This window comes from Balaenoptera musculus, chromosome 11 (genome assembly GCF_009873245.2).
Source record: "Balaenoptera musculus isolate JJ_BM4_2016_0621 chromosome 11, mBalMus1.pri.v3, whole genome shotgun sequence".
Lineage (NCBI taxonomy): Eukaryota > Metazoa > Chordata > Mammalia > Artiodactyla > Balaenopteridae > Balaenoptera > Balaenoptera musculus.
Genome location: NC_045795.1, coordinates 64,636,647 through 64,650,006, shown reverse-complemented (window position 1 = coordinate 64,650,006; position 13,360 = coordinate 64,636,647). Strand labels below are relative to the sequence as shown.

At 59.9% G+C, this 13,360-nt stretch overlaps 1 protein-coding gene across 4 annotated transcripts in view; it reads left to right on the top strand.

The window, feature by feature from the left end:
• The window catches only part of LOC118903394 (cadherin EGF LAG seven-pass G-type receptor 3), a 39,270-nt gene that overhangs the window by 7,000 nt on the left and 18,910 nt on the right, over window positions 1-13,360 (top strand). For 2 of the 4 annotated variants that reach the window (XM_036868434.1, XM_036868431.1), the window contains exons 4-31: window positions 53-168; window positions 509-597; window positions 705-862; window positions 1,404-1,567; window positions 1,822-1,947; window positions 2,038-2,207; window positions 2,649-2,834; window positions 3,390-3,506; window positions 3,885-4,056; window positions 4,210-4,351; window positions 4,450-4,570; window positions 4,888-5,071; window positions 5,382-5,483; window positions 5,703-5,717; window positions 6,822-6,916; window positions 7,137-7,346; window positions 7,584-7,779; window positions 8,046-8,201; window positions 8,525-8,699; window positions 9,300-9,467; window positions 9,693-9,819; window positions 9,907-10,113; window positions 10,320-10,494; window positions 10,727-10,839; window positions 11,627-11,706; window positions 12,235-12,358; window positions 12,794-12,910; window positions 13,015-13,163. In XM_036868434.1, the coding sequence (XP_036724329.1) occupies window positions 53-168; window positions 509-597; window positions 705-862; window positions 1,404-1,567; window positions 1,822-1,947; window positions 2,038-2,207; window positions 2,649-2,834; window positions 3,390-3,506; window positions 3,885-4,056; window positions 4,210-4,351; window positions 4,450-4,570; window positions 4,888-5,071; window positions 5,382-5,483; window positions 5,703-5,717; window positions 6,822-6,916; window positions 7,137-7,346; window positions 7,584-7,779; window positions 8,046-8,201; window positions 8,525-8,699; window positions 9,300-9,467; window positions 9,693-9,819; window positions 9,907-10,113; window positions 10,320-10,494; window positions 10,727-10,839; window positions 11,627-11,706; window positions 12,235-12,358; window positions 12,794-12,910; window positions 13,015-13,163 (3,954 nt within the window). The remainder of the gene's footprint in view (window positions 1-52; window positions 169-508; window positions 598-704; window positions 863-1,403; window positions 1,568-1,821; window positions 1,948-2,037; window positions 2,208-2,648; window positions 2,835-3,389; window positions 3,507-3,884; window positions 4,057-4,209; window positions 4,352-4,449; window positions 4,571-4,887; window positions 5,072-5,381; window positions 5,484-5,702; window positions 5,718-6,821; window positions 6,917-7,136; window positions 7,347-7,583; window positions 7,780-8,045; window positions 8,202-8,524; window positions 8,700-9,299; window positions 9,468-9,692; window positions 9,820-9,906; window positions 10,114-10,319; window positions 10,495-10,726; window positions 10,840-11,626; window positions 11,707-12,234; window positions 12,359-12,793; window positions 12,911-13,014; window positions 13,164-13,360) is intronic. The other 2 variants (XM_036868437.1, XM_036868432.1) reach the window with 1 other exon arrangement.

Genomic DNA, 13,360 nt, shown 5'->3' with positions numbered 1-13,360 from the left:
TGGTGGGTGTGAGGAGGGGTCCGGCTTGTGACGCGGCAACCCCCCCCCCCAGGTTCGCCACGGTGCAGCCCAGTGGGCTGCTCTTCTACAACGGGCGCCTGAACGAGAAGCATGACTTCCTGGCCCTGGAGCTCGTGGCTGGGCAAGTGAGACTCACATATTCCACCGGTGGGTGCCCCTGCGGACTAGTGTGGGCGCGAGTGGGTGCAGGTATGGGTGAGATGGCTGAGGGGTGCAAGCCCCACGGGCACACCTGAACACACACCTCCACGCCCAACAGACAACAGTGAGGACCACTTTCCCTATGGGAAAGCCCATCTCTCCACGAAGTGTGTGCTTCTCCTATCTGTCCAAAGGCATTCTGGTCCAGCCAGTGTGGCCACCAGTGGGGGGAGTTATCTGATGCATCCAGGGTCACCCTGGGAGTAGCTGTGCCTGCATGACTGGGTGGGAGGAAGAGGGGGACTTAGCAGCTCCAGACAAGCCTCCACACACATCCACCCCACAGGTGAGTCCAACACAGTGGTCAGCCCCACAGTTCCAGGGGGCCTGAATGACGGGCAGTGGCACACAGTGCATCTGAGATACTACAACAAGGTGGGCACCACCCTTGGCATGGGAGTATGGGGGGAGCTGGGATGCCAGGTTCTGCCCCTCAGGGGTCACCCTGGGGGTCCTGTTGAGTGGTGTGCCTGGGTCTCTAGCCCCGGACAGATGCCCTGGGAGGTGCTCAGGGCCCCTCCAAGGACAAGGTGGCTGTGCTGAGCGTGGATGACTGCGACATGGCTGTGGCTCTGCAGTTTGGTGCTGAGATTGGCAACTACTCATGCGCGGCTGCTGGCACACAAACAAGCTCCAAGAAGTGAGGCCCCCAGCCCCTGATCCTCAAGCCCTCTGCCTGCCAAAGCCCACTCCAAGCCTTCCAATACTGCCTACCAAACTCCCCATCCTTCCCCAAACCACCGTATTTCCCTCTCCCCACTAGGATGCTGAAACCCCACCTCACCTTAACCTCCCTCTCTGTGTTCTGCCCAGACTGCCCACTCCCACACAGTCCCCAGGCACCCACTCCCCCAAAGTTTCCACTCTCCTGGTCTCTCTAATGTCCCACAGCCCACCTGACCCCCATCCCCTCCCCCAGCCACCCAAATGCCTCCCTTTTTCACCCTCATCCTCAACCCCAGCCTCTTCCACCTTTCCCCAGACCATCTGCCCATCATAAACTCTCCTTTGCACCCCCGCAACAGAATTAAGTCTCCAGTTCCTTCCTCAGCCTGATCTTACCCTCCCCGCTCAATCACCATACCCTCTGAGTCCTACCCCCTCCATTTCCTATGCCCCCCACCAGGAGCAAACCTACCCTGGCCCCAGTCCCACCAATGACCTGGACCCCTGACCCCCAGGTCCCTGGACCTGACAGGCCCTCTGCTCCTGGGGGGTGTCCCCAACCTTCCCGAGAACTTCCCCGTGTCCCACAAGGACTTTGTTGGCTGCATGCGGGACCTGCATATTGATGGCCGCCGAGTGGACATGGCATCCTTTGTCGCAAACAACGGCACCATGGCAGGTAGGCCATGTCCTCATCATAGGGAAAGGGTGGAAGGCTATATGGATTAACTCAAAATCTGACCTCCTACTTGTCTCCTTTCCTGGCAAGCAGAATGCTGCAGCCTAGCCTTGAGGACCTGAGTCCTACCAATTCTACCCTCCGAGAGAACATGGGGCTAAGATCATGGCCACTTTCAGCCCCCCTGGACCTCTGTGTTTTGCCCCCCCCACCACCTTGTGTTCTTACATCCTCTATGTACCTTCCTCTCCCAGGCTGCCAGGCCAAGCTGCACTTTTGTGACTCAGGCCCCTGCAAGAACAGCGGCTTCTGCTCAGAGCGCTGGGGTGGCTTCAGCTGTGACTGCCCTGTGGGCTTCGGAGGCAAAGACTGTCGGCTCAGTGAGTGGGCAGCCTGGGGCAGGAGGAGCCTGCAGGGTAAATTCTGTTCTTGAGGTGAGGCCTGTGACCCTCCTCCTTTTATCCCACCAGCTATGGCCCATCCCCACCATTTCCGTGGCAACGGCACACTGAGCTGGGACTTTGGAAATGACATGGCTGTGTCTGTGCCGTGGTACCTGGGGCTGGCATTTCGGACACGGGCGAAGCAGGGGGTCCTGATGCAAGTCCAGGCTGGGCCACATAGCACACTCCTCTGTCAGGTGTGTCTGTCCTCCTGATCCCTCCCTAGACCCTCAGCTCTCAACCTCTAATGCACCAGCAACATTCCTGTGGTTTCAGGCCTGGTCACACAGCATACTTCTCTGCCAGGTGTACTGACTATACTTGACCCTGCTTTGGACCTGGGCCCTTGACCCTCTTCCCCACTATCATATCCTCTGCAGGTGCAGCATACCAGCATAGCTCTCTTGTGCCACCTGCGCTAATCCATGACCCCTCGTCCTGACCTCTGCCCCCTAACTTCACTCTCTGCTGCATAGTGTCCCTGGGCACAGTGCCCTATGTGCCAAATATAGCCTTGTCCCTGCTGTACTGACCTCTGATATTCTTGACCTCTGAGCCCTTTGATCTCACCTCCTGATACTCCTAGCCCCAGCCAAACTTGGGGCTCTGACCCCAGGGCTGTGCCTCTCTACCCGCAGCTGGATCGGGGGTTGCTGTCTGTGACAGTGACCAGGAGCTCGGGCCGTGCTGCCCACCTCCTCCTGGACCAGGTGACTGTCAGTGATGGCCGATGGCATGATCTGCGGCTGGAGTTGCAGGAGGAACCAGGTGGCCGGCGGGGCCACCATGTCCTCATGGTCTCATTGGACTTTAGCCTCTTCCAGGTCTGACCTCTAACCCTGGGGTGGTCCATTCTCAGCCGTCAGACTAGACCCACCTCATTTGACCCCACCTCTAGTCCTCTCACTTCCCTCCACTGCACATAGTCTGATATTCTCCCCCGAGTTCCCCTCCTCATGTCCTCGCTCTGAGCCCACTCTGCTACACCCTCCTCATGTCAGGGAGGCTACGCAGATTTCTGGCCTGCTCTTGGGGTACCTCTGCAGCTAGCACTTTGCCAAACTTCTGGAAGCCTCTTCTGGTCTCCTGATCTTCCCAACTCAAAGTCATGGAATCTTAGGGTCTGTTCTGGGTCCAGGAGAGAAGGGCTAGTCTGAGCCCAGCTCTTGACTGAAAACTTTCTGTCACCCATCCCCCATGCTCCAGCAGGTCCTCCATACTCGGGAGCATCTCATTTCCAGACCAGTCCTCTGGGCCAGAGGGACAGAGCATGGTGGTGCAAGATAAGGCCTAGGATAAGGCCAAGACTGACACTGGGGTAGGGCAGGGGTCCATCAGTCCCCCCCACACCCCCAGTGCTGACTGTCCCCTTCCTCCAGGACACCTTGGCGGTGGGGAGTGAGCTGCAGGGCCTGAAGGTAAAGCGACTCCATGTGGGAGGCCTGCCCCCCAGCAGTGAAGAGGAGGCTCCTAAGGGTCTGGTTGGCTGTATCCAGGTGAGGGTCAGCATGCGAACATGATATGGGGCAGTAGGGTGAGTGGTCAGAGATCAGAGGTGCCTTGGGACCTGAAATGCTGCATTCACATGGGGGTTGGCATAGGGGTAGTGGTGACCCAGAGCCATCAGAGACAGCCTCTCTGTGCTGTTGGAGGTGAGAGTCTAGCTTAGATTATCAAGGGTCATTAGAGGCCTGTGTCAGGGACAGCATGATTAGGGGTCCCATGGGGCCACTGAATTGGGACCACTGGGTCAGGGTCTACGGTTTGTAGGGAAATTGCATGTCAGGGGTCATCAGACCAGGTGGCTGGCTCTGCTGGACTTGGGACTAAGGTGCTTTGGCATGGGTCTCACCCCTTGCTGGCTGTGTCCATAGGGAGTATGGCTTGGTTCCACGCCTTCGGGCTCCCCAGCCCTGCTTCCCCCGAGCCACCGAGTGAACGTGGAACCTGGCTGTGTCGTGACCAACGCCTGTGCATCTGGGCCCTGCCCACCCCATGCTGACTGCCGAGACCTCTGGCAGACCTTTTCCTGTACCTGCTGGCCAGGTGGGGCCTGGGTGGGAGCAGGGTGATCTGGGGCTCGTGGTGAAGACTGGGGGACCTGGAGAGCCTGGAGGAGGCAGGGACTGAGAAGGACAGGTGCCTGCTTCCTCCCATGCTCTGTGGCCAGTGTCCTGAGCTCCCTGACCCAACCTGCAGGTTACTATGGCCCGGGCTGTGTGGACGCCTGCCTCTTGAACCCCTGTCAGAATCAGGGGTCATGCCGGCACCTCCCTGGGGCCCCCCATGGCTATACCTGCGACTGTGTTGGTGGCTATTTTGGGCACCACTGTGAGCACAGGTAAGGGGCTGGGGGCTGAGATGATGGAAAGAGCTGGTGGGAGTTAGGGAGGGTCACTGAGATGTGGTGGAGGCGTCTCACGTGGCTGTCCACCCCAGGATGGACCAACAGTGCCCACGGGGCTGGTGGGGGAGCCCAACGTGTGGCCCCTGCAACTGCGACGTTCATAAGGGCTTTGACCCCAACTGCAACAAGACAAATGGGCAGTGTCACTGCAAGGTGCGCCTGTCCCCTGTCCCCTGACCTTTTAACTCTTCTGTAGACATGTTTTGTGATTCTTATCCAGCTTGCTGACCTCTGCCACCTGATTCAGCCCCTGACCTCTTACCCCTATGCTGTGACCTAACTGCCATCTCTTGTCCTTGACATCTAACCCCTCTCTTACGTTTCATTTGAGGCCAGTCTTCCTTCTGGCCTGTGAGCACTGTTCTCCTGACCCTTTGCCCTTGATTCCACTCATTCCCCAAGCCCTGACCTGAGACCCCTATCTTAAGCCCTGACCTCTGACCTCAGGCCCCTGACCCATTCTCAAACAGGAATTCCATTACCGACCGCGGGGCAGCGACTCATGCCTCCCATGTGACTGCTACCCTGTGGGCTCCACCTCACGTTCATGCGCCCCCCACAGCGGGCAGTGCCCCTGTCGCCCAGGAGCCCTTGGCCGCCAGTGCAACAGCTGTGACAGTCCTTTTGCAGAGGTGACAGCCAGCGGCTGCCGGGGTGAGCAGGCTCCACCCAGCTCCACATATAGAGGGCTGGCTCTGGCACGCTGTCACCAAGTCCCATGGCATGCTTGGCTTCTTGGGTAGGGGCTCCGGGAGGCTTCTCTGAGGGAGACCACTTACACCCAGGCACTCCCACATTTGCCCCAAGTATTTTGAGGACCTGTCACAGAATCTGATGGGCTAGCTCCCATGAGGCCAGCAGCAGAGTGGTAGGCAGTGGGCCTGGGGTAGGTGGGGGGCAGTGGATGTAGCTGTCCCTTGCTCCAGCCCCTGGCTGCCTGGCTCAGTGCCTCCTTCCTCCCTAGTGCTCTATGACGCCTGCCCCAAGTCCCTGAGATCTGGTGTGTGGTGGCCTCAGACCAAGTTTGGTGTCTTGGCCTCAGTGCCCTGTCCTCGGGGGGCTCTGGGTGAGTACCTGGGGGACAGGCAAATAGCTGAGGGTCGGGGTAGGCCTGACCTCTGACTAGCTAGAGCCACCTCTTTTCCTGAGTTGGTCGGCCTTGTTCCTACAAAGAGGTGGGAGTGGGGTAGGGGTCGATGTGGGCCCCTCCCTACCTCTTAGGGGCTCTGGGTCCCTCCCCATGTCCTCATTGAGCCTCCATCTGTTTCTCTTGGCTTCTGGGCAGGATTGCGGGGTGCAGGTAAGGGGTACGTGTTTGCTCAGGTGCGCTGCCCCCTCCCACTGCCAGAGCTTTTGTAGATCCCTCTTGCTGCCTGAAGTCCCTGCAGACCCCTCCCCACTGCCTGAGGTCTCTAAAAAGCTACTCCCAACTTCTTGAAGCCCCTGGAGGCCCCTTCCTACTGTCTGAGGACCCTGGGGGCCCTTCTCTGATGCCTGAAGTCCTCAGAAACCACTCCCCACTGCCTGAGGACACCCCCTCCCCACACACACACTTCCTAAGGTCCTTGTAGACCCCTTCTCAGTTCCTGAGGTTCCTGCAGGCCTCTCCCTACTACCTGAGGTCCTGAAAGACCCCTGCCCTCTGTTTGAGGACCCCACAGACTCCTCTCTGTTGCCTGAGGTCCTCACAGAACCCTTCCTGCTGCTTGAGGTCTCTGCAGTGGCTGGACAGAGACTGTCTGCGTGTGCATGCTCTCGTGTGTGTCTTTCTGTGCCTGTGCACGCGTCTGTGTCTGTCTTTGGGGAGGGGGTTCTGTGTTTAAGTCAGGGGGCCTCTTGCTGGTGGCTACAAGCTCTCTTAAGGCCCAGGTCAATTCTCATTCAACTCTAATTCCAATCTCACAGATAAGGGAGAGATGGCAGCAAAGTCACCACTGGGGCAGTTAAAATTTGTGTGAGAACTTTCACCCCCACCTCATTTTGGTCACAAAATTCTCTTGGGGGCGCACTGTGTATCTGTGTGTTTGTCCTGGGCCACACATCTACTCGTGTGCAGGTGTGAGCATTGGTTTGTGTTCTTGCCCTGGGCCACACGTCTGTGAAGCTGTCCTGGCCTGTGTGTGTGTGTCTGGGTGCACATGCACACACACAGTCCTGCCCTTGTGTTCTTCTTTATGTCATGGTGGTTCGAAATGGTCCACAGACCCCTCAGGAATTGACTGACAAGCGCCTGGGGCCCGTCTGGGCTGGGGGCTGGGGCTTTTCTATCCAGGGGTCCAGCCGTGGATGCCTACTACCTGGTCTCTGCTTCAGAGCTCCCCCTGGGGTAGGGGAGGGTGCTGTGGTCACCTCCTCAATGAAGGTGTCCAGGCCCCAGGCCTGACAAGGGGTCAACTGCCTTCAGGAGCTGCCGTGCGGCTATGCGACGAGGACCAGGGTTGGCTGGAGCCTGACCTCTTCAACTGTACCTCCCCTGCCTTTCGAGAACTCAATCTGCTGGTGAGACTGCCCAGACCTTGCCCTGCGCTCAAGACCAGCCCTGGCTCTGGCCCTGGCCTCAGTCTCCCCAGGCCTGTGCTGGGCCCCAGACATCATGCCCCAGCCCTTGACCTCCTGGGCTTTTCCCAGTTGCCCTTTAATCCAAACCCTTCTTGTTGTGAGGCTTTTGAGAAAGGCCTAAGGGACCACAGAGCGACCATCCCCATCTTTGTCCTGGCAGCTGGATGGCCTAGAGCTGAACAAGACAGTCCTGGATACTGTGGAGGCTAAGAAGCTGGCTCAGAGGCTACGGGAGGTGACTGGCCACACTGACCACTACTTCAGCCAAGATGTCCGAGTCACTGCCCGCCTGCTGGCCCACCTGTTGGCCTTTGAGAGTCACCAGCAGGGCTTCGGGCTGACAGCCACACAAGATGCCCACTTCAATGAGGTGGGGCTACACCTTGGGCTCCCTATCCCCTGGCCCTGACCCCCGCCCCTCTGCTCAGGCCCCTCCCGACCCCGGGGAAGTGAAGGCCCTGGATTCTCTCCTCTCCCCTTGTCCCCTCCAGAGCCATACCCTTACCTACTGGGACCTCTCTGAGCACCTGGCCAGACCCCTCAGGCATGCCCTGTCCCCTCACACATCCTCACCTGGCTGGGCCCACTTTCACCTCCCTCCTCCCAGAATCTGCTGTGGGCCGGCTCTGCACTGCTTGCTCCAGAGACCGGGGACCTGTGGGCAGTGCTGGGGCAGCGGGCCCCCGGGGGTTCCCCAGGCAGCGCCGGGCTGGTGCAGCACCTGGAGGAGTACGCAGCCACGCTCGCGAGGAATATGGAACTCACGTACCTGAATCCCGTGGGGCTGGTGACACCCAACATCAGTATGTGGAGGGTAGGGTGGGGTGGGGCAGGGGGCCGTGAAAGGGCAAGGACCTGGAGGTCTGAGGGGTTGGGGGCTATTGATGTCAACATTAGTGGCAGGAGGCTGTGCTGCCACACTCAGCGCTTTGCAGGGACAGGCTCTGCACTGGTAGCAAGGAGGCTATGGGTTGTGGAACTTGGGTACAGGATAGGAGGAGGAGGGAGTGGGACCCTCAGCACAGGGAGGAGATCCTTGATGGGTCTCACCCCTCTTCCTCCCGGGCAGTGCTCAGCATTGACCGCGTGGAGCACCCCAGTCCCAGCCGGGGGACCCGTCGCTACCCTCGTTACCACAGCAACCTTTTCCGGGGCCAGGATGCCTGGGATCCTCACACGCACGTGCTGCTGCCTTCCCAGGCCCCACGGCCGTCCCCACCTGAAGGTCAGAGCCCTGGGGTGACCCCTGGGCCAGATCCTGTTTCCTTGCCCCCCAAGCCAGATGCCATGTCGCCCTCCTGTCAATCCTCCCCTTGCCAGACCCTCCCCCTCACCACAGGTGACCTCGCCCAGGCCTTGATAGTCAGGATCCAGCGCTGGGGGGACCCATGTGTCCTTCATGGGCTCCTGCTCTCTGCACCCACCCTGGTTCTGGACCTGCAAAGGGAAGAGATTCCCATGCTTGATGCTGGGTTGGGTTCAGAGCTGCGTTTGTGGGTGCTTGGGGTCAGAGGTCACTGACAGTGACTCCTCCCCCTCCTCTGGCAGTTCTGTCCACAAGTGGCAGCAGCATGGAGAACTCCACTACCTCGAGTGTGGCCCCCCCACCGGCCCCCCCAGAGCCGGAGCCTGAGCCTGGGATCTCCATCGTCATCCTCCTGGTTTACCGCACCTTAGGGGGGCTGCTCCCTGCCCAGTTCCAGGCCGAGCGCCGGGGCACCAGGTATGAGTAGAGTTACTCCCAGGCTCCTCACCCTTGGGCTTCCTGCAAGCTTCTCCCCAGCCTAGCACCCCCTTTTTTGGTGGACAAATGAGCAGGTTCACAATCATACAGAGAGGCTCCTGCCCATGACTCTGGGAGCCTTGTCCATGCTGGGCTCCATGTGAATCATGTTCTGGGCAGTTGTGCAAATGAGGAGGTAGACACAGAGCCACAGCTGGGGCCAGGCACATAAAGGATACAGGAGCCAGACAGACAGGCAAACTGGCCGATGGAGATAGGCAAAGCCGGGCTGACTGAAGGAGGTCAGCCGGGGGTGGAAGGGAGGGCACTGAGAGGCAAAGTCTGTAGCTGCTTGGGCTTCAGACTCCAGTGTGGGCAGTGGGTCCGAAGCCTCTCAGCTGCATTTCTGCAGAACCAGGCCATGGACTCCTGGTCTTGAAGCAGCCCAGCAGAGGCTAAAAGGGTTCTCAGAAACAGCATCCACTCTAGGGCATCTCAGACTCTGGGTGGGCCATGGCAAGTGACATGAAGACAGTGAGGTGGGCAGCCAGAGCTTGGGGAGGTCAGCAGTGCCCAAGCCCAGGTGGGCTGTCTCCTCAGGCTTCCCCAGAACCCTGTTATGAACTCCCCGGTGGTCAGTGTGGCTGTGTTCCATGGACGCAACTTCCTAAGGGGTGTCCTAGAGTCCCCGATCAGCCTGGAGTTCCGCCTGCTACAGACAGCGAATCGCAGCAAGGCCATCTGCGTGCAGTGGGACCCGCCTGGCCCGTGAGGACCTCCACTCTGGAAACCCTTGGTCCCCCTGGTAGCCCGTGGGAGGCCCAGCCTGCCCCTGGGGCCCCCACCATTCCCCCTGTGCACCCAGACCCATGAGGAATGCTGCTCCCCCACTCCAGGCACCGTCGGCCCCTCCCACTGCCTCTCACAAACCCCTGCCTGGCGATGGGGCACTCCCCAGAGGGGATGGTAGTTCTGACTGCCCTGTGGCCACAGGGCAGACCAGCACGGCATGTGGACAGCACGGGATTGTGAGCTGGTGCACAGGAACGGGTCCCACGCACGGTGTCGCTGCAGCCGGACGGGCACCTTCGGGGTCCTCATGGATGCCTCTCCCCGTGAGGTGGGGCTGTGTTCAGAGTCCTGAGGAAGTGGGAGGGTCAAAGGGCAGGAGTGCCCAATTCCCCAATGACCATCCCTGTCCCCACAGCGGCTGGAGGGTGACCTGGAGCTGCTGGCTGTGTTCACCCACGTGGTCATAGCAGTGTCTGTGGCCGCACTGCTGCTGACCGCGGCCGTCTTGCTGAGCCTGCGCAGCCTCAAGTCCAACATGCGTGGGATCCACGCCAATGTGGCTGCTGCCCTGGGAGTGGCAGAGCTCCTCTTCCTGCTGGGGATCCACAGGACCCAAAACCAGGTGCAGGGTCAGGGCCAGGGGACCTGTGTCCTGATGACCTCACCTGGCCCAGGAAGGCCTGGGGCCAGAGTTCAGGGTCAGAGATCAGGGGTGCTCAGGTTGGGGCCAGGATTTGGGACAGGATGCTGGGGTAAGGTGCAGTGGTTTAGGGGTCAGAGGTGGGGCGTGGCAGGAGAGGTCCTGACGCCCCCCAACCCTGCCTTCAGCTGCTGTGCACCGCGGTTGCCATCCTCCTGCACTACTTCTTCCTCAGCACCTTCGCGTGGCTCCTCGTGCAGGGGCTGCACCTCTACCGCATGCAGGTCGAGCCACGCAATGTGGACCGCGGCGCCATGCGCTTCTACCACGCCCTGGGCTGGGGCGTCCCTGCTGTGCTGCTGGGTGAGGGCCCTGCTCACTGGCCTCATCCAGGCCTGTGACCCCTGACCTCCATCCATCACATGGCCTGACCCCTGCCCCTGCCCCCAATCCTGATCATGACCCCAACCTCAATCCCCCTTGCCATTTGCTCAGGGAGGAGCCTGCTCTGCCCCCACCCCAGCTTCTCCCCATACGTGAGAGCGTCAGCAGCTCTAGAATACATCCCCTCTGTCCTATCTCTTCTCCCCCACAGGCCTGGCTGTCGGCCTGGATCCCGAGGGCTACGGGAACCCTGACTTCTGCTGGATCTCGATCCACGAGCCCCTCGTCTGGAGTTTTGCAGGCCCTGTCGTCCTTGTCATCGTGGTGAGTGCCCTCCACTCAGTGCCACCTTGCGCTCCCCTTGGTGGGGGGGAGCGGGAGGTGGCCCTGCAGCAGGTGTGGTGGTATCAGCTGAGGGGTGCCAGGTGGCAGTCTGCAGGCTTCCTGGGCTTGGCCTCCATTTCTGTTCCTGCCCAACTGGCATGGAGATGGGAGGTGTGGGGTCAGAGACTCGGCTTCCTCTCCCTACCTCTGTCTCTCTCTCCACCTCCATCTTTCAGTCCCTCTCTGGTTCCCTATCTCTGACTTTTTCTATGATTCTAAGCTCCTCTGTTTCTTTTTTTTTTTAATATATTTGTTTATTTGCACTGGGTCTTAGTTGCAGCAGGCGGGCTCCTTAGTTGCAGCTCCCCGGCTCCTTTAGTTGTGGCACATGGGCTCCTTAGTTGCGGCTAGCAGGCTCCTTCATTTTGGCTCGCCGGCTCCTTAGTTGTGGCATGCTAACTCTTAGTTGCGGCATGCATGTGGGATCTAGTTCTTTGATCAGGGATTGAACCCAGGCCCCCTGCATTGGGAGCACGGAGTCTTAACCACTGCGCCACCAGGGAAGTCCCCCTCTTCTGTTTCTCTTTGTTTTTGATCTATGTATTTTGCATGTGTGTGTGTGTGTGTGTGTGTGTGTCTGTGTCTGTGTGTCTGCGTATGTTTCTCACTGGTTCTGCCTCTCTCTCTGTGAGTCTTAGTGTCTCTCTGTCCCTGTCTCTCTGTCTCTCTCACTATCTCTGTCTCTCTCTGCCCTGCCCCTGTTCCACATGTCTGGCCACGGGTCCAGCTGAATGGGATCATGTTTCTCCTTGCTGCCCGAACATCCTGCTCCACTGGACAGAGGGAGGCCAAGAAGACCTCTGCGTTGTGAGTTGGCTGGCTGGAGGAAGTGGGGGATTCTCAGAATGGCAGCCCTCTCCTGGGTGGGGTTTGGGGGTTCCCAGAGCGTCCCTGGTGCAGGCTGGGCCCCAGATTCTGGGTAGTCACATCTGCCCTGGCCTGCAGTCCCTCTCTGGCACCCTTGCCTTACTCTGGCCCCACAGGTCTGTCTGTGCCCTGCTGTCTCTCCAGTATCTCCCAAGGCCTGGGTGGCTCACTTTGCCCTTTGCCCCGTGCGTTTCCACCTACCTTCCATGCTTTCTCTTATGCCCCACCCCCCGCTTCCAGTCTGCTTTCCCCATGTCCCCTCATGGTTCCCTGAGTACTCTCCTGGTTCTTTCTGTGACCTCCAGACTCCCCTAGTGCCCTCCTGAGACCTCCATGTTTCTGTGGGCGTTTCCTTCCCTCCGCGTCCCCTGTGTGTCCTCTTCGTGACCCTGCGTGTCCTCCCATGTCTCCCGTGTGAGCCCTGTGTGACCCACACATGTCCTGTATCCTTTCATGTTCCCGCGGCAGGACCCTTCGCAGCTCATTTCTGCTCCTTCTACTGGTCAGTGCCTCCTGGCTCTTTGGCCTCCTGGCGGTCAACCACAGCATCCTGGCCTTCCACTACCTCCACGCCGGACTCTGTGGGCTCCAGGTAACTCTGGTGCCCCTCCCTCACCCTGGACCAGGTGGGGCTTCAGTAGGGTGGGGCCCAGGGCCTTGACCCCAGGCCTAGAGCTGACTCCCACCTGATGACTGACACCAGACGACTGCTGATCCTGGATTGACCTTCACCAGTGCTGAGGCTCCTGGCCGCTTGCTGGTCCACATTGACCTTCACTGACCCCGGTCACTCATGCCACTCTGACCTCTCACTGCCTCTGCTGACTTTCCCTGATTCCCTTACTGGGTCCCCCCTTGGGCTTCTCACTGCCTCACTCTAATCTGCAATGACCGATCCCACTTGCTGACCCACAGTGACTTACACCAGCCCTAGCTGACCCCCTTGTGGCCCTACTCTGACCTCTGCCTCATTTCTGACCTCTCACTGACCTTTACTATCCCCTCAATGATCCTTGCTGACCCGCAGGGCCTGGCAGTGCTGCTACTCTTCTGTGTCCTGAACACAGATGCTCGGGCTGCCTGGACACCAGCCTGTCTGGGCAGGAAGGCAGCGCCCGAGGAGGCCAGGCCAGCGCCTGGGACGGTGAGGGGCTCTCAGGGCCAGGGAGTCAGGGTGGGGGCCCCGGGAGGCCAGGGTTTGAGGCTTCTCCAGGCTGGCTCACACTCCTGTCCTCACCACCTCCCCAGGGCCCCGGGGCCTACAACAACACGGCCCTCTTCGAGGAGAGCGGCCTCATCCGCATCACTCTCGGCGCCTCCACCATCTCCTCAGTGAGCAGTGCCCGCTCTGGCCGGACCCAGGACCAAGACAGCCAGCGGGGCCGCAGCTACCTCAGGTGAGGGGAGGGGCCTCCTCGTGACGGGGCACACAGCTCAGACCAGCCCCACTTTACCAGGGGTTGGCATTACCAGGTCCTCGGGGTGGGTCCACCCATCTCGGCCATCTGGGCCTCTGCTGCTGCCTCTGCCCCAGATACCTCCTGCCACACACCCAGGGGTGCCTTCAGAGCCGTTCCACATGCACCTGACTGTT